Consider the following 22490-nt stretch of genomic DNA (forward strand, 5'->3'; position numbering starts at 1 on the left):
TGGTAATTCGATGCTTTGAAGTGAACCAATAGAATACCTTTGTACTTGCCAGATCCTTTACATAATTTCTTGTAAACCATGTTCATACTGGTTTCATTTTTATGCTTGACTCAAGTCTTTTAAAACTTAACTTGCTCATGTATTGAATTCCTTAGCTAAATGTCTCAAATGGTCATTTTTCGTAATAAGCTCATTGCATAAATTGATACCCTACTCAACTAATATACTGCATACAGACATTTAACTAAACCACAATAATATAGTTTTTGTTGTCTGACTTCTACTATATTAAGTTTGTTAGTTTTATAAGTAAAAAAAAGCCATGGAATATGGATATTTACAGATCAAGGATCTTTTGTTTTACACTTGTCTTACAAATGCACACATGTCTTATACATATAACAGCTGATGCATGCTTGCATTTATTATACTGAGTTCTATCACACCCTGACTATTTATGTGAATTTAGTAAGTATCTTTTCCGTAGTACAGGATCTGAAATCAAGTGCAGTGCGATATAATGTTGGTCAATTCTGCTGTTTTAAGTAATGCCTTTATCCAGCAAAGAACTCCTGTCATTTTATTTGAATGCAAAGGTGCACATGTCAGGCCAGATGGAATGCTCTGTTCTGAGTTTGGAAATCTGAATGTTAGTTGTACGCTTATGATTAAAGCACTTATAAATAAATGACAAGCCAGACATGTAGATGCTGTGAGTAGCACTGAAAACCCAAGTAGTTATGTTTTGCATGCTGCTTTATATCGAAAGCATACTAATTAACATGTTTGTGTGACATGTTAGAAATACAGTTTTAAAACTTCTGGGAGTTTATAATTTGTAATCCCTTTCACTAAATACTTGTGTTACAATGATAGTTTCACAGCATATTTAAGTAGTAATTACTAGTAAGTCTTTTTTTTTTTTTAATACGTAAAAGACGATGACAGAAAGACTGAGATGCGAACCACCCTATCAAGAAGCACCAGCCAAGTTACAGGTGGACCTCATTCTCCTCTGACAAAGAGAAAGAAGAAGAGAGATACAGTTGAAGTACTGGAGGAAGAGGCTCGTGAACTGCTTTCTCATTTCAATCACCGTAATGTAGAAGCCCTTCTGAAGGTGACACGCAACACTTTGGAGAGCATCCGCAAACGCATTCATGTTTCTTCCCTCATTCACTTTTTAGGTATGTGGCATTTTGAGCAATTTTCATTTCCCTTCATAAACTTTCAGAATTTGTTACCTCCTCTTTAGCATTTTATGTTGGTTGACATAACAGCTAATGACTTTCTAACACCTAATAGATAGACAGACCAGGAATTGATTTCATGAAGTTAATGCAAGTTTTTTCAAGCACACAGACTAGTTATAGGTTCATAACGTTCATAACTTTCCCTTACGTCACAAGATGGATCGCAAACTGGCTCTCAGACAGATCCCATAAAGTAAGAGTAGTGGGATCTATGTCCGAATCCAGACCAGTAACGAGTGGTGTGCCTCAGGGCTCTGTCCTGGGGCCCCTTCTGTTTGGCATATACTTCTCAGAAGTACAGGCAAGCACGGAAGGGCTGTGGCTGACTAAGTTTGCAGATGACTGCAAACTGGGTGCTATAATAGTCTCCGGCAGACATGGAGATCCTCCAGAAGGGCCTAAATGAGACTGATGCATGGTGTCAAAGCCATGGTCTCAAGCTAAATGCAAAAAATGTGTAGTAATTCCCTTTGGAAAAAACAGAGTACCCACAAACTACAACATAGGAGGTAATCCCCTGAAATCTGAAGAAGAAATAAGGGATCTAGGGACCCAAGTAGATAGTCAGCTTTCCTTTGATAACCATGCTGCCAAAGTGGTTGGAAAATCCTTCTATGTGACTCATCTGATCATGAAAGAGTTCGCATCAAGATCTAAGGATGTAATGGTGCCCCTCTACTCTTCCCTCATCAGACCCATTATTGAGTACAATGCACCAATTGGAATGTACCTGGCTAGACATCTCCAGCAGCTGGAGAGACCACAAAGGTACCTAACCAAGAGGATTACTGGTCTCAAACAGTTGCCCTATGCAGCACGATTGAAAAAGCTAAGACTGTTCTCTGTTGCATACCGCTTTCTCAGAGGTGATCTCTGTCTAACGTACAGAGCCATGTCCAACCCAGAATTGTTGAACATGCTCCATCTTAGCAAAACCAAATCTACTCGAGCTACATGCTCTAGGGATATAAACCTCAACACAACAATGAATAGAACATGCTGGAGGGATAGGTTCCCTTCGCAGAGACTTCCCTTACTATGGGACAGGGTCCCGATCTACATAAGACAGAGCCCCTCACTATCACTCTTCAAGAGGAACCTTGATGAGTGGATGAGTAATAGAAAGTTCACACCGGGGATCACACCAACAGCACTACTAGACAGGGGCCAAGGGTACTAGCTGCTAGTACAAGGGTCTAGGGAACAATTAAAGGGGCAGGGAATACCTCACAATGTGGCTGGGCTAATATATGCCTTCGGTCAGATAGCCCAGTACCGACCTATGAACCTATAAGTTCATAGGATGTTACTAGGCTATTGACCCAAGGGTCTTTACAAGCCTAGCCATTAAATCACACTATAATACTAGATGTAAGATATTGTCTATGTACAAGGTTTTTCTAGCAAGGACTACTCATGTTCAGGAGAGAAGTTGTGCAATCCCTGTCAGAAATGTATGGTTTCCCATCCAGTCATCCAGGTTGCACTTAAACAGGGTCATGGAGTTGCTCTGCTTGATATGGATTGGCAGCCTATTCCAGAGGAGTGCCAACCTCTAAGATATGTCTCTCTCTCTCTCTCTGTCTCCCTCTCCAGCAAGTCCTGTTTATGTCGCAGGCTAGATTGAGTTCCTTGGAACAAGTGACTCTAGTCCCATCTGACTTATGGATGTGCAGCATTTCCAGTAGATTTGGGTCAGAGATAGGCCTATAAACCAGACATAAGTCGCCTCTAAGTAGTCCATACTCTACTGAGTACAGTGACAGCAACTTCACTCTGTTCATATAAAACATGTGCTGAAATTTTCTTAGAAATCTCTGAGGTCTCTCAAGTTGCTGCAGGTGTCTGGTACCGTATATACCAAAGTGACCATTACAGTATATTCAGTAACAGGCCTGATGAGGGATAAGTACAGGGAAGATATAACCTGTTTTGCTCTTGAGGCAATGCCTTTGCTAATCAAGTGAGTGACATAGAATGCCTTCCTCACCACAGTAGAGACATGGTGGTCAAAGTTGAGGTCACAGACACTTGTGTTCCCAGGTTTCTCACTAATGAATTGGTTTTTAGGGTATTATTATTTATTTTATAATAAGCAAGGACATTGTTTTTACCAAAGGGAATGATGGTGCATTTTTTAGCATTTAGTTTAAGATCATAGGTTGGTACTAGGCTGTTGGCCCTAGGGCCTATACAAGCCTAGCCATAACAATTCCCTGGCTATTTCTTCCCAAAATATTTACTTCCCTGGCCCCTGTTTAGCAGGGCGACTGACATGATCCCCGAGGTTAATTTTCTATCTCCCATCCAATCGTCAAGGTTCCTTTTGAAGAGGGCCAAAGTGGAGCTCTGCTTGACGTGTATGGCCAAGCCTATTCCAGAGTCTGGGGAGTCTCTGGGTCAGGAACCTATCCCTCCAGCATGTTTTGTTCATTGTGATGACAAGGTTTAGATCCCTGGAGCATGTGGCTCTGAAGGATTGGGATTTATTTAAGTGTAGCATGTCCAACAGCTCTGAGTTTGACATGACCTTGTATTTTAAGCACAGATCGCCTCTGAGTAGATGATATGCGGCAGAGTATATCTGGAGTTTTTTAGATGGTCAACATAGGGGATCTGCTTTAGTTCTGTGGTTCTTTTAGTGAGGTATGTCTGCAGCCTTTCCAGTTGTTGCAGATGTCTTGAGAGGTAAATACCAAACGGGGCATTGTATTCTATAATGGGTCTAATGAGGGATGAGTGGGACAATGACCTCATTTTTTCTGGATGAAAAGCCCTTAGTGATGAGGTGTGCCACATAGAAAGATTTCCTGACTGTTGTGGTGATGTGATTATTGAAGGTGAGACCACTGTCCACCTGTGTCCCTAAGTCTCTTATCACACTTTCGGTATTTAGTGTACTGCCACCTATGTGGTAATTCACGGGTACATGTTTTTTCCCAAAGGGGATAACTATACATTTTTTGGCATTGAGCTTGAGCCCATGATACTAGTAACAATCATCTGTTTCGTTAAGGCCCTTTTGTAGAATATCCACATCATTTGGGGATTCATTAATGGCTCCCAGTTTGCAGTCATCTGCAAACTTTGTTAGCCAGAGTCCCTTAGTGTTGGTCTGTACTTCAGAGAAGTAGATGCCAAACAAGAGCGGTCCCAGGACTGAACGCTGAGGTACTCCACTTGTCACTTGTCTGGAGCTGGATTTGGAGTCGGCTACTTTTACAGTGTGGGTTCTGTCAGTAAGCCAGTTGGCAACCCATTGAGTGACGTAGGGATTAATGCCCAGCTTAGTAAGTTTTATCTATGATTCCAGAGTGGAGGATGGTGTCGAAGGCCTTGGCAAGGTCCAGATAGGCTGTGTGCCTTACCCTTGTCCACAGCTCTGGAGACTGATTTGAAGAAGTTAGTCAGGTTCAGGAGACAAGATCGTCCCTTCACGAACCCAAACTGGGTGGGGTCCAGTGTTTGAAGGTTGCCAATGTCTTTGTTTATAAGTTCCATGATAATACGTTCCATGGCCTTGCAGATCAGGCTCGTCAGACTGATGGGGCGGTAGTTCCCAGGATCCAAGGTGGATCCCCCCTTGTGGAGTGGGATAACTGTAGCTGTGTGCCACTCAGTGAGCACGAAGCCTGAGGTGAGGCTATGATTAAACATGACACTTGAGGTGCCTGTTTATTTTGTAGTTCATGTAGTACACAGCCCGGGATGTCATCTAGTCCCATGGATAATGTATTCTTAGCTTTGGGGAGTGTGGTTTTTGCCTGTGAAGCCGTTATTACCGGAATTTGACAATCTTTTGGTGTTGAGATGGGCCCTTTAGGGGGTGAGTGGGGGGGGTGAAGTTGGCACTGAATCGATCTGTCAGGATATTGCCAATATCCTTGGGATCAGTATATTTAATGCCATTATGCTGTAGCTCAAGCAGATCTGAGCATTGCCATTTAGATTCTTGACATAGCTATAGAATGCCTTGTGGTTGTCTTTGGAATCTTTGGCTGTTTTATTTTCGTAACTTGCTTTGGAGGATTTTATGAGGGGATCTCAGCTTCTTACTGAGGCTGGTAAGGGAATTTTTTGCATCCTGGGATTTTCCTCATTTCTGCAACAGTTTCTTCCTTTTGTTGTAAAGTTTGTTTATGGCAGGGGACCACCACATTATCTTCCTTTTTTTTTGGAGGAGAGTGTCTTGGTTCTATTTGGGATGGCACAATTCATGCACAAGTGGATGTGCTCGTACAGTGCCTTAATGTAGGATTCAGCAGTCAAACTTTCAGTTCTTGTCTGCATGGCTTTGGCAACAATCGATGGTCTGTGTAAGTCCCTTTTGAAGTATGCTGACATTGCTTGGGGATTCAGCTAACGTGGTTAGTCACATCCCCTCTGTTTTGGTCTGGACTTCTAAGAAGTATATGCCAAACAAGAGGGGGCCGAGCACTGCCCCTTGTGGGACCCCAGTGGTGACAGGTTTGCTGGTAGAGGTAAAGTCTCCCACTTTGAGTGTTTTTGATCTGTGAACCAGTTTGCAACCCACCTGACAATGTAGGGATTGATATTCAACTGGGTTAGTTTGTCAATGATGTCCAAATGTGGGATAGTGTCAAAGACCTTGGCTAAGTCAAGATAGGCTGTGTGTACGGCTTTGCCTTCATCTATGGCTCTGGTCACGTTCTTGAAGAAGTCCACCAGGTTTAGCAGGCATGACCTGCCCTTGACAAAACTGAACTGATGGATCCAGGTTTTGGAGGTCACCTATATTCTTATTTATGAGGTCCATGGTGATTCATTCCATTGCCTTACAAATGAGGCTGGTTAAATTTATGGGTCTATAGTTACCCAGGTCTGCTGCAGAGCCACCCTTGTGGAGGGAGATAATAGTCGCTGTTTCCCATTCAATGGGGAGAAAGCCAGTACTCAGACTGTGGTTGAAAAGAGTGCCTAATGGAGTAGCTAGTTTTTTGTTTTAGAACATTAAGAATGCAGCCCAGAATGCCATCTGGTCCATTGGAGGCTGTGTTCTTTTTTTAGCCTTGGAGGGAGCATTGATGACTTGTTCTTTAGAGATGCAGGGAGGAGGAGATGATGAAGACATGGCTTGTGGTATGCTTGGGGTGATGGGGTGACATTTTCACCAAACCTGTCTGCTAGCAGGTTTGCAATTTTTGCAGGGTCAGTGTGTTTGTGATGCCATCCACAATTAGTTCAGAACACATCTCAGGCATACCTTTTAGGTTGCGGACGTAGCTGAAGAAAATCGTTTGGTTAATGTTGCTAAATTTTTCTCATAGTTGCTCTTTGAAGATTGTTAAAAGTTGTCTTATTTACTTACTTAGGCTGAAAAGAGTGCTGTTCCAATTCTGGGATTTTACTTTTGTATTTTTAGACAGGAGCTCTTTCGCTTGTTGTATAATTTATTAATGCTAGACATCCACCAGAATGGTTTGTTTTTTCTTGAGGATCTTGCTTTAATCCTGTCCAGCACGGTTGTGTCTTTACATTTATGTCGATGTTTATACAGGGCATCAGTGTATACCTTAGTATAGCCACCAGTGCCATCTGTGGAAACTGGAGCTTGGAAGTGAATTATACCTTCCCTTAGGAGGGTATAGGTAGCTTTGGTGAAGATTTTTTAGTCTGACTTCTCCTTTGGAGAGTTCTAGTGATATTGCTAATGCAAATATTTATGATTTATGGTTGGATTTAACCAGTGTGGGCCCTACACTTGTGGCATTGCATCAGTCACTCATATTCATGAAGACCAGGGCTAGAATATTGGAGCCCCTTGTAGAGTGTTGCAGTATTACTTCCAAGTCATTTGAGGTAACAAGTCCAGAAACTTTTGGGCTCATATAAGTTTCCCAGTTAATGGAAGGATAGTTGAAGTCACCCATGAGTAGGGTGTTAGGTTGTACCTCAGTTGTCCAAGTAGGTCTAAATAAGAAAAAACAATAACACCGGTTGTAACAAAGCTAAAACAAGAACGTTTAATGGAGTAAGCGCTTTCACGGATACACCGCTTCTTCAGACTACAATCAAACAAACAGCAACACATTTAAATAGTAAAACAATCAAACTAATTATGACATCATGCAGTTAAAACATAGCTTACTTAAAGGAACATTGTATAGCAACTCTTAAAAACAATAAAATCAATGCTTCAGTGGCTTTGCCTTGAGAAAGGGTTTAAGCCTGGAGGCTTGTCAGCATGCAATCGCAAAATCCATTCTTGTTCAACTAGTTCGGTAGTATTTTTAAAATCTCCCCTCTCTTCTTAGCAGCTACAATCTGAAGTACTAAAAACTTAAATGTGTGGTTCATGCTTTCCTTCATGTTATGCATAGCTAGTGCACTGTTTTCTTTCATATTCCTGATGTCCCTAAAGTGTTCTAGTATCCTGTCCTTAAAGCAGTGATTTGTTTTACCTACATAGAAAGAAAAAATTTAACACAATAGCTAAAATAAATAACATTACAGGTCCTACAGTCAGCATAGATATCGGGTTCACTTAAAACCTAGCCTGGGATGTGTAAAAGGTCCTCTCTTGTGTGTATGTCTTTACGCCATACAGTTTCTGCATGCATAAGTACGTATTCTCTCTGACCTAGGAAACTTAGTAAAATAAGCAGTTCTATAACACAAATGGCTTTTCAAGGACCTATTATTGAGAAAGGTAAAGTTTGTTTTTTCACCTATCACCCCCTTTGAGCCCTTCCACTGTGGACAAAATGTCCCAGTTCTTATTAATAACCTCACATACCACATTAATGTCACTAGCAAAGGTTAAAGGCATCCATAGCACATTATTAGTGCTATGTCCAGCATCTTTCTTACTAACTTCGATCTGTAAGGGAACAATATTCTCATTATAGTAAGGTTTACATCTACCATGCCTGGTTCTCCAGGCCTCAAGTATACATTTATCAATGTCATACCCTTTATATCCTCTCTCAATTAATTCTGATTTAAGTTGATCCAGAGCAAGTTGCAACTGGTTGTCATCATTATGTAGACGCATCATCCTAAAAACTTGTCCTTGTATAATAATTCTGTTTAGTGTGTTTAGGATGCATGCTATTGTTGTGCAACAGGTTGTTCTTCCTCACTGGCTTCCTATACAGACTAGTCCTGATAGAATCTAACTGATGCTTGCTGACTTTAACATCAAAAAAATCTATTACATTAGGAGAATATTTGTGTGTAAACCTCAGAAAACTCCTAGTCCCATTCAGATATACGATGAAATTAGTAAGAGCTTGTTCAGAACCCTGCCACAACAAAAAAATATCGTCCACAAATCTTATGTACCAGGCAATAGATCCACTAAGCAATTCACTATAAAGTATATACTCATGTTCCCATTTCACCAAAGAAAGTCTGGCATAGCTATTGGCACACGCAGTGCCCATAGTCACGCCAACCTTCTGTAAATAACATGTGTCCCCAAAAACAAAAACATTGTTATCCACTACAATGTCAAGCAATGTACAAATCAACTGCACTTTATTATTCTCCATCCCCTTGTCACAAAGCAACTCTCTCACCTTCTCTATACCCCATAGGTCTAAATAAGGTGTGTGGGCATCTTGGTTCATAGAAGGGGACCTGTTACTGACAATGACATGAAGGAGGGTCTTACCCATGGTAATTTGGACTTAGAATAGCTCCATAGTGTTTTCTTGTATAACAAGTCTAGAGGTGTAGTTATCTTTAATGAAAATAGATACTCCACCTCCTTTGGTTCTCACACCTTCAATTTGTGGTCTTAAAGTGTGGAAGGCATTGTAGCCTTGCAAGGTCAGGGTACTTTTTGCTGCCTTGGGCCAGGTTTCTGTGACTGCACAGATGTCATCATCTTCCAGGGAGAGGAGTGCTTCCAGAGAGTGCAGTTTCTGATTTCTAGCATTTAACAGCATAACTCTTAGTTTCTGTGTGTTTGATATTTTCACATCGGGAATTTTGTTGTTGTGACCTTGCCTAAAAATGCTTTCTGTGGGAGGGAAATGCCTTAGCCAGCAACCGAAAGCCTAGAGGTGCCAGGTAAAGACCATCTCTGGCAAAGCAGCATGGTCTATCCACCATGTCGTCCAAGCTGACAGGAACTAGATCCCTTTAGAATGACACCAGAAACTAAGCCAATTATTGAAGTCAGTCATTTTCTGTTTATATTGTGGTATCATCCTAGGCGAGAGTAGAATGCTGCTCAAAGCTAGGGGCATACCCACCTGGGGCATATATTCAGAGAGCTCAGTCATGTTTCTCTTCGTATAGTCCAGAGAGGTATGTCTCAAGTCGTTCACACCAACATGAACTATGATGGAGTCATAATGGTACTTGTTTTTGAGAGACTTGAGTGCATGTGTGATCTGGTGAAGAGAAGCAGTTGACCATAACCTCCTTGCTCTACCTGGTGAGTGGGGGATCTGTATGTCTCACTACAGAGCCATTCCTAAAACTAAAACATTTGGAATAGTTGTGCATTGCCTTAAAGGCTTATTTGGTGAGACACAGGTGCTAGTGTTTTTATGTGTATTGGGTGCTTTGGGTGTTGTGTTAGGTGTAGCATATTTGTGTTTTGGAGGTCTCTGGTGTTTAGGTAAGTTTCTGGAGAGTACCGCTGCATATGAAGGTTTATGTTTTGGGTACAAATTATGAATATGAGTTGTGGTGTGTGATCTGACAACCTTTTTAGTGTTGCTGTTCTGGGCATGAGAGAGCAGTGATTCCAGATTCTTAGTGTAGGAGTATCTCTCGCAAATTGAATGATTTAGGAGTAAAGGGTTGTCAGTGTGCATGAGGCATTTACTACACTGCCTCAAAAAACATGTCCACCAGGCTGGCAGGAGAAACAGAGGGAAACTGATAGTTAATAATGCAAGGTTTGAATCTGGTATCTCAGCAAATAAGGAGAAAAAGACAAGGTTATTAGGCAGGGAGTTTTTTAGGGTGACTAACTTATCGGGTGTACAGTTGGAGGCCTATAAAAGAAGGGATTTATAGGGTCTGATGTTGATAGGTAAGAGGTAAAATCTCTGCTGGCTGGGTCACTGAATAGCTGAGAGCGGTTCAAGAACTGCTCAGCTAGATAGCAGCCGCGTCTAAGGGAAAATATTTCTATGGGCATTTTTGTGGCTATAACCGCCAAGAGTTACTCTCTTTGTGTGGTGGTGTGCTACTCACAAGCAAGAGCAAAGCAGCTAATACAAAGAAACCAATGAAAAAGCTCAAACTGAGCCCTGCAATAATGAAATAGCTCAAAATGAGCCCTAAAACAGTAACTTTCAATTAGGCAGTCCTACTGTTTACTCCTGCTACGTGGGTATAGGGGGCTTCTCCAAAAAAAGATACCCCGATTTTTAGTACTCAATCTATAAAGAGAACTGAATTCAGCCAGTCAGAATCTAATTTATACTACAGCCAACAGAAGTGCAGTGGAACAACAGCAAAAATGCAGGATATTTTTTTTTTAATTAAATAAGCAACAGTGTAAAAAGCAGCACCGTTTTTTCTTGAATTAATAATAGCAACAGAATAAGATGGCAGAAACAGTTATTTTCTTTAAGTAAAAGCAGCATTTGGTGTGAAATACAAAGTGCAACAATTGCAGTAGTAAAATACAGTGTAATGCAGCAGCAAACAGTGCAGTTTTTTTTAACTGCTGAAGTACAGTCACAATATGTAAGAGAAGTGCAAAGAAAAAATACTTGGAGCGCTTTTGTGGGTTTCCCAGCTCAGAAAGACCAGGTAAACACCTACAGGTACTAGATGAATAATCCCAGTCCTCCTAATGTAAAAGTACAGTAAGTGTGTCTGGAATGAAGTGCTACCACAAACAAACTTAACATTATGCATACAGCAGGGGTTCAGGCGCCTAGGCAGCAAGACATTTCCCTGTGGTACATTTGACTGGGGACACATGGCTGAAGTGACATTCAGCTGCAGAGAAATATGACTGTTTGCAAATTCCCTGTGGGCAAAGAGAAGCACACACTGCAATGCTCACAGCTTTAATAACCAAATGGATGGTGGTAGAAGGAGTAATGAGTGTTGTGCTCAGTATACAGTACATACTTATGTAACTACAACATGCAGAAGTGTGCTACAGCATGGATGAAATCCTGCAGGCTACCGTAGTCACATTTATGCTCCAGTATGCGTTTTAGGTAATGTTCCCTAGACACTGTGAAGGGGTTAGTGGCAATTATAAAGGCACTGCCCATTGTGCACTGCATTTTTACTGCTACTGACATGCCCTCTGGCCAGCCTGCTGCTGATGCCTGCCATATTGCTTGCTGTCTCATGTTACCTTGGGGACCAAGGACATTGTTTTCCCCCTGTGCATTTGGTTACTAAAGCTGTGATCATGGCAGTGTGCACTTTTCTTTTCCCACAGGGAATAGCCATATTTCTCTGCAGTTGAATGCCACTCCAGTCATGTGCCCCCAGTCAAATGTACCACAGGGAAATCTCTTGCTGCCTAGGGGCCTGAACCCATACAGGGGTCCAGGCCACACTGCAATGCTCACAGCAATGGATGGTGGTAGAAGGAGTAATGAGTGTTGTGCTCAGTATACAGTACATACTTATGTAACTACAACATGCAGAAGTGTGCTACAGCATGGATGAAATCCTGCAGGCTACCGTAGTCACATTTATGCTCCAGTATGCGTTTTAGGTAATGTTCCCTAGACACTGTGAAGGGGTTAGTGGCCCACACACTCCAATTATAAAGGCACTGCCCATTGTGCACTGCATTTTTACTGCTACTGACATGCCCTCTGGCCAGCCTGCTGCTGATGCCTGCCATATTGCTTGCTGTCTCATGTTACCTTGGGGACCAAGGACATTGTTTTCCCCCTGTGCATTTGGTTACTAAAGCTGTGAGCATGGCAGTGTGCACTTTTCTTTTCCCACAGGGAATTTGCAAACAGCCATATTTCTCTGCAGTTGAATGTCACTTCAGTCATGTGTCCCCAGTCAAATGTACCACAGGGAAATGTCTTGCTGCCTAGGGGCCTGAACCCATACAGCAGTGTATCTTAAACAGCTCATAAACATGTGATTATTCAATAAAAGTGCATTCCTTCGTATAAATGAGACAAGAGCTACTCAATTGTGCAGAATTTATAAAGGCACTAAAAACAAGATAAGCTGATTAATAAGCTCTCCAACCAATAAAACTGTATGAAGAAATCTCAAATGTTTCCTTAACCTAGACAGACCAGGCTACCTCCCAGTGCACTAGAAGGAAAATCCACCAACCTTGATGAGAAAACAAGCTATACTACAGAAATTTAGTTATATAGCCTAATCTAAGATACTACCTACTAATGACATAATGCTATTTTGATGCTGTTTTAAAAATATAATTCTGCACCATAGTGTAGACAGGTAATGTAGCACAGTCTGAGGGACCAGAGTTAGATTAGTAGCTCTTGAGCTTGATTGCATGGTAGGGAGATGGGAATAACCATTCAGGGCTGGGTGTGAGGATCAGAGATGATCATGCCATTGAAAAAGTAGTACCCCTGGATTAGGGACTGTCAGGCTATGGTGTGTCTTAGGGGTGGGCTTGAGGCTGACCATGCTTTTAGTGGTGGTTGTAGCCTCTACTTGAGCATACAGAAGGATTCTTGCTTGATGAGAGGCACTGTGAGCCACAGCCATGATATGGTTAGTATTTTGGAGGATTCCTTATATAGGAGCTTCTCCCACTATTAAGGAATGAATGGGCTCAAGTCCATTCAGGGAAGGCTTGATGGTCGACAAGGAGGAAGGGAAAAAAGTGTGTGTGCGCGCATACGTGTAGTTATCTCCTAATTTTCATATAGTCCGTGGTGCTGCTTTCTCTTTCCTCATGTCATGTCTTGTTGCCTACCAGCTTAAAATCCAATTATGCTGTTTCTGTTATTATTAATAGTCCTTGCAATTCCATTCTCAAGAATAGTCAGTGTTATACAGTCTGGTCACTGCAGGGACTTTTCTTAACTTATGTCATCTTTCCTTTTTGTGAGAATCATTCTTAACTTATGTCATCTTTCCTTTTTGCGAGAATCGTTCAGACTTTATTTGGATTTAGACAGGCATATAAATATTACAGTCTCATAGAAAAAATATATTTACAAGTATCTGCTCTCACCAGCTACCTCTGTATAGCCAAGTTTAATATATCTAGCTTGTTGATTATAAGGAAGGAATGATAAGCAATTACAATTTAAGCCATGTTAATTTGCAGTGTTCAGTACATTGCTTACTTGCACAGAAGACTTCCCAGTGCAGGATTCCTGTGAATGAATCAGCATGTTTCTTTCACTTAGTCCTTTGAAGTGGGAAGCAACTTGTCAAAACTCTGTTTCAACATGTTTGCTTCCTGCAAAGTGTGGCATCCTTGAGTTCTGAGAAAGGGTTGCTGTGCCATCCTGTCTACAATGCAGAGGGCTTTGCACCCCGCACACTCTTGCATAGACATTGGAACTGTCAGGGGATTGCACCCTGAACAAGTCACTTAACCAGACAGTGCTCCTGCGTCATCCCTGAAAAGGGAGAATTTTATCCAGTGGGCTTATCTAGTCAATGTTGTGTCTTTCGGCTTTTCCCGGTTAGGGGTCGCCACAGTGGAACTCCGGTCTGCTAATGATTGGCAGTAGATTTTTACGTGCCGAGTTGCCAGCCCTGATGCACAGCCTTCAACGAAGGTACGCCCATTCACGCATGTCTCCACACAGAAGACACTCTAGCTGAGAATTGAACCGGGCAGCATCTTACTGTGAGGCGACAACGCTACCGCAGCACCACCACCGCGGATTATAATTAGATAAAATAAAGTAAAAAGAAAAATGATGCTGGTTGTAAATGGATTTAGTGGCAACAAGAATGGGCCAGCAAAATTTGATCTTCAGGGTTATTAAAACAGAATAAAAATAAACTTAGTAACAATACCCTTTTTCAGTTGTATAATTGATTTCATAATGTGGCACAAAACCTTACTGAAGAGCAGAAATTTGGTTGTTTTTTTGTTTTCAGGGCTGACAGAAAATGGTTCTTTTTCATTCAGAGAAAATCTGTGAAAAATCATTTCATGAAAATATTGTTTCCTTAATGAATAAGTCAGAAATAATTTACCCACCTTGTAGTACGTTCAAAGTAGAACAGAGAATTTGTGGGCATGAGTATGATATCATTGTGAGGCATTACTAATGCAGTCAGAGGGTGTGGCCAGTGAGCAATGTGTGGAATGGCCATGAAGACAGGAACAGTGCAAGGCAACACTTGAAAAATTCCTGGAATGCTGAGCTCTTCCTTTCAGAGACAACAACTGACAACTGCTTGGTACTATTGTCTTTATAAACTGGATGCTTTTTTTAAAGAAGACCCTATAGGTTTCTGTTGCACCAGTAAATTGAGCCTGCAGTCTTGAAATTAGGAAAGCTATTTGGTAATCTGTTCAGCCAACTCGGATAGTGTAGAGGGATAAAGCCCTGAATAAAGCACAGGTGACATGAGTTGAAGGTAGTGGCTTGATCTTCTGATGAATCAGGTGGGAGAAGGCTGAGATTGCCTATTTTTGAGGGGAGGCTGGGGTAGATTAGTTCATGGAATGCCACCATCTCTTGGAAGAGGGCATTAATGCACATCAATGCCTGGGGCAGGCATTTGGCATTACTTAACAGTAGAGCCATTGTGGGTGTGCAGAAACATGCACCTACATGAGGAATGTATTGCAGCCTCCACAGTGTACCAGTGTGCATATCCCCCTGCCCAGGGAATGGGGTTAGGGCCACTGGAAACATTCTCATAGCTGAAATGTTAGTGAGAGCATAAACAACCCTCCTGGCTGCCTGACTGATGACCCCTCCATGGCTTTGGGAGAGAACAAATGGGCTCAAATCCAGTGGGGGACTCTTGGCAGCCAGGGCACATAAAGAACCTAGAAAAAAATGTATGGTGATCTATTTATTATGTGTAACAGAAACATTCCACTTTTCAGAGAAGATGGCAGATGGGCAATACGTACAATGCACCATTTAACTTGCTAAATAGACATTGCAGTGTGAACAGACAGATGAAGTTATTGCTGCTTTTGCTTGAAATCATCAATCCACTCCCTATGTACTTCCTGTTTTTACTTTTATCCTCTCTTGCTGATCTAGAGCATGGCAGAAAAGGATCTACTGGTTTTATAATTAAAGGTCATTGCAACTGCTTATTGGACTTAAACCACGATTATTTTAGTCAGAGAATAAATGTTTATAAAGTTTTGCACGCTACATACAGTCACTTTTCTGTGGTTATATAGTGTAATCATCTTTGAGATTATAGGTACTAGACATTTGTTAAGAAATGTTAATATACTCTTCGAATTACAAAACAACTCTCGAAAGCGCAGTATAATGCTATATAAATGCTGTGAAATATCCACTCTGCAATACACAGTAGTGGAGGAGAAGTGTATAGCCAAGTAAATGTGCCTGTACCAACCATCAAACGTTAGTATTCAATAAAATGAGGAGGGAATGGTTGGAAAAAGATAAGTTCAGCTAATTGAAACTGAGTGTGGGGATACAGATAATCATATTCACTAGCAGGAAGAAGTTGTGCATAGACAGAAATGGGACAGGTATTACCATAGTTGTAATGTCAGTAAAATATAGGATTAAGAAGAATCAATTCACTTTTTCCACTGAGACAGTTTTAGGATCTATGCAGAAATACAAGATAAACTTAAAAATAAGCATGCACTTGATGGGGGGGGGGCATCACAGCACTTGAGGCGTACATAGCTATAGGATATTAAGTAATTGTAAGTATTACCAGTATAATGTTACAAGAATAAACCGCGGTGGTGCAGCGGTAGCATTGTTGCCTCACAGCAAGAGGTTCTCCCAGTCAATTCTCGGATGGAGCGCATTCTGTGTGGAGTCTGCATGTCCTCTCCACGGTTGAGTGACTTTCGAAAAACATGCGTATAATGGGTGTGCCTTTGTTGAAGGTTGGGCGTTGAGCTGGCACCTCGGCACCATAAAAATCTACTGCCAATCATTAGTGGACCGGAGTTCTGCTGTGGTAACCCCTAACCAGGAAAAGCCAAAAGAACAACAACAACCAGTATAATGTTACAAAATTTTAGTAATATGCTGTATGTGTGAGAATATCTTTCTGCCTTATCAGAGTCCTGTTATCACTATTCAGGCTTTCTGTCCAGATTTGCTCTCCTAACATAACTCTGTTTATATCTCAGATATATTGATACTAAAGCATTCCTTTATTCCCTTGGGTTGGTTCAATTCAGGAAAGATGACAACTTATAGAAACTAGGCTGTTTGTACCCTGGGAATAACCAACATTACCTGGTTAAGCCTCATACTTCTAGCAGTAATTGCAATCCTATATTCACGTTAAAATAAGTCTAGGTTATAAAAAGTTAAACTATTTTCTCCCCCAGTTAGCCTGCAAATATATAAAAAAAGTCAGTATGTTGTTCTGCAGTCTGACTTACAATGTTTACTCCTAGAATGGCAGAGATCCTTATTGAATCAGTACCATTAGTTCTGTGCGTAACTCACAAGTAAGCAATATGGAATGTAACTAGTCACCAATGTGAACAGAATTAAATGAGGCAGTGATTCCATTCCAGTAATGCAGCTTTCTGATTCTAGCTAATTTCACATTGCAGTGTTTTATTTTGTTTTAAACCTGCATCCAAACCCTTCTTATGGCCTTTATTACAGCCCGAGTGATGGAAACAAATTTCCTACTTCATTAATATCAGCCACTGCATAATGGACAGTCCTTACGGTCTTTCATCTTTTCTGCCAAAATGCTTCAGCTAGTAACTGTAATCTTTCTCCTGTAGATCTTCCTTTTTTACTTGTTATGAGTACCTTCCTGATTCACTGCCATGCAAAAATTTGTATAAATCAGCCCTGATGGTAACCAGAATGGCCATCAACGGCAGAGTGCCAAATCTTCAGACAAAAAGCCTACCTTCCTGTCCAAACAAGCATTATTAATTCTGTTATGATGTCACTCCCAGTGCATCAGCAATCATTTCAAAGATCTGACTTGGGGAAATACCCATCTCCTTTGAAGTCCAGTCTTCTGATGTCACAGGACTGACACCTTTTGAAAAAATCCAGTGAAAATACCACAGCTGCATTTCAGTGTCAAGCTTTGGAAGCAGACCATTATTTGTACTATTAAAATCAATAAATAAACAAAATAGGTGTAAGAAACAAGATAAAAGATTGTGTAGTTTAGTGTTTTTGTCTTTATTCATTCAAAGACTTCAGAATAAAGCAGTAAAATAACCATGGCTATAAATACCATCCCACTGTGCTAAAAGGTAATTAGAGAACACTTAGTCATGTGTCTTGAAACTGGGTCATGTGATAACAGTCATAATCCATTTATTATTTATTTTATTATCCTTTGTTGACTAGGTTGGTCCCACTAGGCGTGTGGTTTCTTTTCAGGGAAGACCCTAAGGGGTATTTAAACTATTTAAAAAAAATGGCCAAGGCATTGGGGAAACTTCCCCTGCTCTTTTCGATAGCTGCCTTGAAATCTTTTGCATCCACCTGAGCTTCCACTAAGATGGGGTAGCAGTTTATTGAATCATTCAAAGGATGACCTACTCAGGACTGCAGCAATCCTCCTTATTGTCATCAATCCATCTACCTGGTGTAGGAATAGAACACAAAGTCTTTTGTACCAAAGGTGAGTGTGCTGCCTATGACACTGCTAACTGTCCTTTGCTTAAGAATGGATTTTATGTCCAACTCCTCATTGGGCACCTTAACATTCAAAGTATAAACAATAAAATATCCCACCTTCATGCCCTCCTAGAGACCCACTCTTTTGACATTCTATGCCTCTCAGAAACCTGGCTTAAATCAAGCACCAAGGATTCTGAGATAATACCCCAAGGCTATAACATACTTAGACAAGACCGAGCTAAACGTAAGGGTGGTGGAGTAGCAATCCTTTTTAAAAATCAACTTAACATTACTACTCTACCAACATGTCCTAACCAGGATAGCAAAATAGAAGCCATTATAACTAAACTCCAACTAAATGCTAAAAAAGCCCTCTATATCATATGCGTATATCTACCTCCAGGTAACAATATTCCAATATTAGAAGACTTTCTTAGTTGGGTTTCTACCACCTACCCACAAGAAACAATAATCCTAGGTGACTTTAACATAGATTGGAGTAATATTAATGCTGAAAATCCATCCTCTCATATTAATCTACACAGTTTCTCCCAAACTATCACCTCTACCACCAGAATCAATAAGCACACTAAAAGAGAAAGCATATTAGATTGGATACTCACAAACAATAATAACAAAATATATAACGTAGGTACCTTGCCAGATGATATCAGTGATCACTTCCTAACTTATATTTCAAGAAAAAAGTCAGATTGTGTAAGTACCCCTAATATCCAACAAATTCTCTACCAAGAATTTTAATATAAACCTTTTTCAGGCTGATCTCAGCATCTGTAACTGGAACTCCTTAAAAACACTTCCTCTTGATGATGCAGTTTTATTCTTTAATACTACATTCCTAGCCATTCTTGATAGACATGCTCCAGAAAGATCCATTAGAATGAAGTCAAAAACTGCCCCTTGGCTCTCCAAAGACACTAAAAAACTCATCCTTACCAGAAATAAAGTCTGGACCAAATGGAGATGCCACAGAAATACCCCTGATTTCCTTTACTTCCGCCAGCTTAGAAATCAAGCTAAAAAAGCTGTTATCTCAGACAAGAAAAAATACTACTGTGAACTTCAGCAAACACACCTTAACAACTCCAAACAATTTTGGTTATCTGTAAACAGACTCCTCTCCCCAGGTACTGCCAAAACTCCCTCCCCACTAAATGCCAACCCAGACACTCCTCTCCTGACTGCTAATACATTTAACTCTTTTTTTTCAGAAACTATTCAATCCCTAGCTAGACAAATGAATGCCAACAACCACTACCCCCCAAACAAACCAGCTAGCTCTTCTTATAACTTCTCTCTAAAACCTACTTCTACTTCTTACATCTATAAACTCATTCACAAACTGAAACCTTGTACTCCTTCAGCTGATAAGCTACCCTCTTTTCCTCCAAAAGCAGCCAAAGAAATCGCATACCCTATATCCATACTCATAAACAGAACTATCCAAGAAGGATCCATCCCAGAAATCTGGAAAGTCTCTCACATTATTCCTCTACATAAAGGAGGAAACTCCACTGACTACTCCAACTATAGACCTATTGCTCTACTCTCACCCCTAGCAAAAATTATGGAAAAATGCATTCACCAGCAACTAGTACAATATCTGTCTCTTCACAACATAATAGCTCCATGTCAGCATGGCTTTAGACCTCATCACAGCACCACCACTGCCCTTCTTTCTTTTATAGATACTATCAACAAAAATCGCAACAATAATCTTCTCTCTTCTGCTCTTTTCATTGATCTTTCAAAAGCATTCGACATGGTCAATCACTCTCTCTTAATCAACATTCTCAAATCTCTATCACTCGACAACCTAACTATAAAATGGTTCACTTATCTTAGCAACAGGCAGCAAGCAGTCATATGGGAAAACCATATCTCTTCTCTTTTGCCAATTTCCATCGGAGTTCCTCAGGGCTCCATTCTTGGTCCCCTTCTTTTCTCTCTCTTCATCAATGATCTCCACTCTGCTATCCCACAAGCAACATGCATTCAATATGCAGACGATTCAACCCTTATCTGTTCTGCTCCTTCCACCATAGAACTGATCTCACTCACCCAAAACATATTTAATACTGTCGAAACATGGTTCTCTAAACGATTCCTCCTACTTAACGCCAAAAACTAAACTTCTCCTTTTCACCCCCACCTCTCGTACTACCTCCTTACACTTCTCTATCTCCTCTAACACAAACACTATCATCTCACCTGACTCTACTACAAAACTGCTAGGTATAACTATCGACAACAATCTCCTTTAACCAACACATTAACTACACCATCAAATTAGTTAACAGAAAATAGGATCCCTATATAGAATTAAAGCTTTTCTCACCCCAGCAACTAGAACTAAAATAGCCCAATCACATCTCTTATCTTCACTTCTATATGCTTCATCTATTTATACAAATCTTAAAACAAGCAATGTAACTAAATTAACCACCTGCTACAATAATATTGCCCGCTTTGCCACTGGTAATCCCTTTAGAACCCACCACTGTCTAAACCTAAAACTTCTAGGCTGGCTTGAATTCCAAAACTACTTGCTTATCCCTCAACTCTCGATTGCTCATAATATACTATATCAACCTGACCACACACCAATACTTTCCCAACTGATAATCCCCTATAACAATCTCAACTCCCTACGCTCAGCTCATAAACTAATGACCAAAGCAATCAAGTCAAACAACTTTGCGGTGACTGTCTTTTCACTAATACTGTAGGTAGGAACTGGAATCTTCTTCCTACCGACATAACTCTGACTTCATCTTTGCCTCTTTTCAAACAGAAAATTAAACTATACTTCCAAAACCACTGGCTCTGTTCCTGCAGCACACCTGACTAAATTATCTAAATTATTACTCTCTACTCCTCTACTCCCTACCTCTCCACTCCAACTTCCATTTCTGATCCTTCCTCTATTAAAACTATAAGTATTATACCTTTCTCTGTAAATTTGATGAACTTGAATAATTATATCTTTCTTATTTTATAAAGTGGAAACTTGTTACTTTACTGTTTCTATACCTCCCTTGCAATGTTTTAATAATGTATTTTTCCTGTAAAAAAAAATTCTTTTTGATTTTGAAATGTACTAGTAGATAGTGGAGCTTTTCTCCTCGGGCCTCTGCTGAAAATGGACTTGCTATCCAGCCAGACTAGCCCGGTCAACAAATGTAAAATAAAATAAAATAAATAAAAAAATGTTAATAGAATTATACAAACCAGGAATGAAGTTGGCCTAAAGTCTTAATTTCCAATAAAGGGTGTGATTACTACTAAGGTATCTGGATCATCTTTCTTGGTATCTAATGTTACATAATCTTACACAAAAATTCTTTTGCAATTAATACAAAACATTGCGTGATAATACCATGTATTCAGTTTTTTGTTTGTTTTTGATAGTATAAGCATGCTCGTTCACTCTTTGTGACAATTTATGTGATGTCTTCCCTATAAAAAATGTATCGCATGCATCACAACAAAAGTTGAATTTCAATCAAGTGAATTGGAAACCCACATTTCTTGAATAATTACTAGCCATGGTATAGAGGCTGTTTCTACAAAATTTACAAAAAAAAATTGATAAATCCTTTACATTTGTTGTTAGTTTTGTCTTCTTGGCCTTGCTTTGCCATAGACACAGTTAGCAATTTCATATTTGTGTTATACTTGTACACACATTTTGATGTAATACCTGCCCTTTCAAAAATATCTGGAACCCTGTTCAGTATTTTCCATTTGCTACAAGTGACTTCTTTGATTGATGGAGTACAAACAGAAAATTCTAAAGTGAACACCATGTTAAACCTGTATCGACGTGTCTTAGCCTTATTTGTATGGTCACTATTAGTTGTTAGAATAGGGCCATACATGGCATCTCTTTTTGATGCTACTTCTTCAAAAATGTTGGGCCTGATTCAATAAAGCCTACAATAAGTGTACACTAAGTGTACATGATATGTATTCAATAAAATTCTTATCACATTTTTTGTGTTTTTAGTCACTCAGAAAGATTACATTAAGTGTACCTGTAGTCTCCATTTTCTGGTAACCTGTATGAATCCCTGTCAATATTTAAAGGTGCAAGAATATGAGTAGGAAATCTAAAATTAGGAGGAAGAAGGTATGTGTATGTGTTATGTCTTTGTTGTCTGTTCACTCAGAACAGTGTACAATTAGTGTAGGCTTTATTGAATCTGGCTCATTATCTTTTACTGAGGTAGTGTATCCGTTGTCAAGAATCATATTTTTAATATCCTTAATTCATTAAAAAAAGTTAACATCCTCTGAGGTTAATCAGGGAGATATAATCGCCTGCTCTTTGATGACATTTTCTCTCACTAACTTTGGGTGGTAACTCATGGCATACAAATACGTATTCTTGTTTGTAAGCTTATGAGGTAAACAAGATTTCAGATTGCCATTAACTGTATCTCTGACTGAACTTTAAAAACAAAATACTGTTTTTCTTTTTTACTATTTAGCCATAAAAGCA

The 22490-nt window shown here is 40.1% G+C and overlaps 1 protein-coding gene across 1 annotated transcript in view; it reads left to right on the forward strand.

Annotated features, from left to right (window-relative positions):
- The window catches only part of LOC122797020 (dynein axonemal heavy chain 5-like), a 93443-nt gene that overhangs the window by 42090 nt on the left and 28863 nt on the right, over positions 1–22490 (forward strand). Inside the window, exon 4 of the mRNA XM_044065789.1 lies at positions 939–1187. Coding sequence (XP_043921724.1) covers positions 939–1187 — 249 coding nt within the window. The remainder of the gene's footprint in view (positions 1–938; positions 1188–22490) is intronic.

This window comes from Protopterus annectens, chromosome 3.part0 (assembly GCF_019279795.1).
Source record: "Protopterus annectens isolate FY-2018-M chromosome 3.part0, PAN1.0, whole genome shotgun sequence".
Lineage (NCBI taxonomy): Eukaryota > Metazoa > Chordata > Ceratodontiformes > Protopteridae > Protopterus > Protopterus annectens.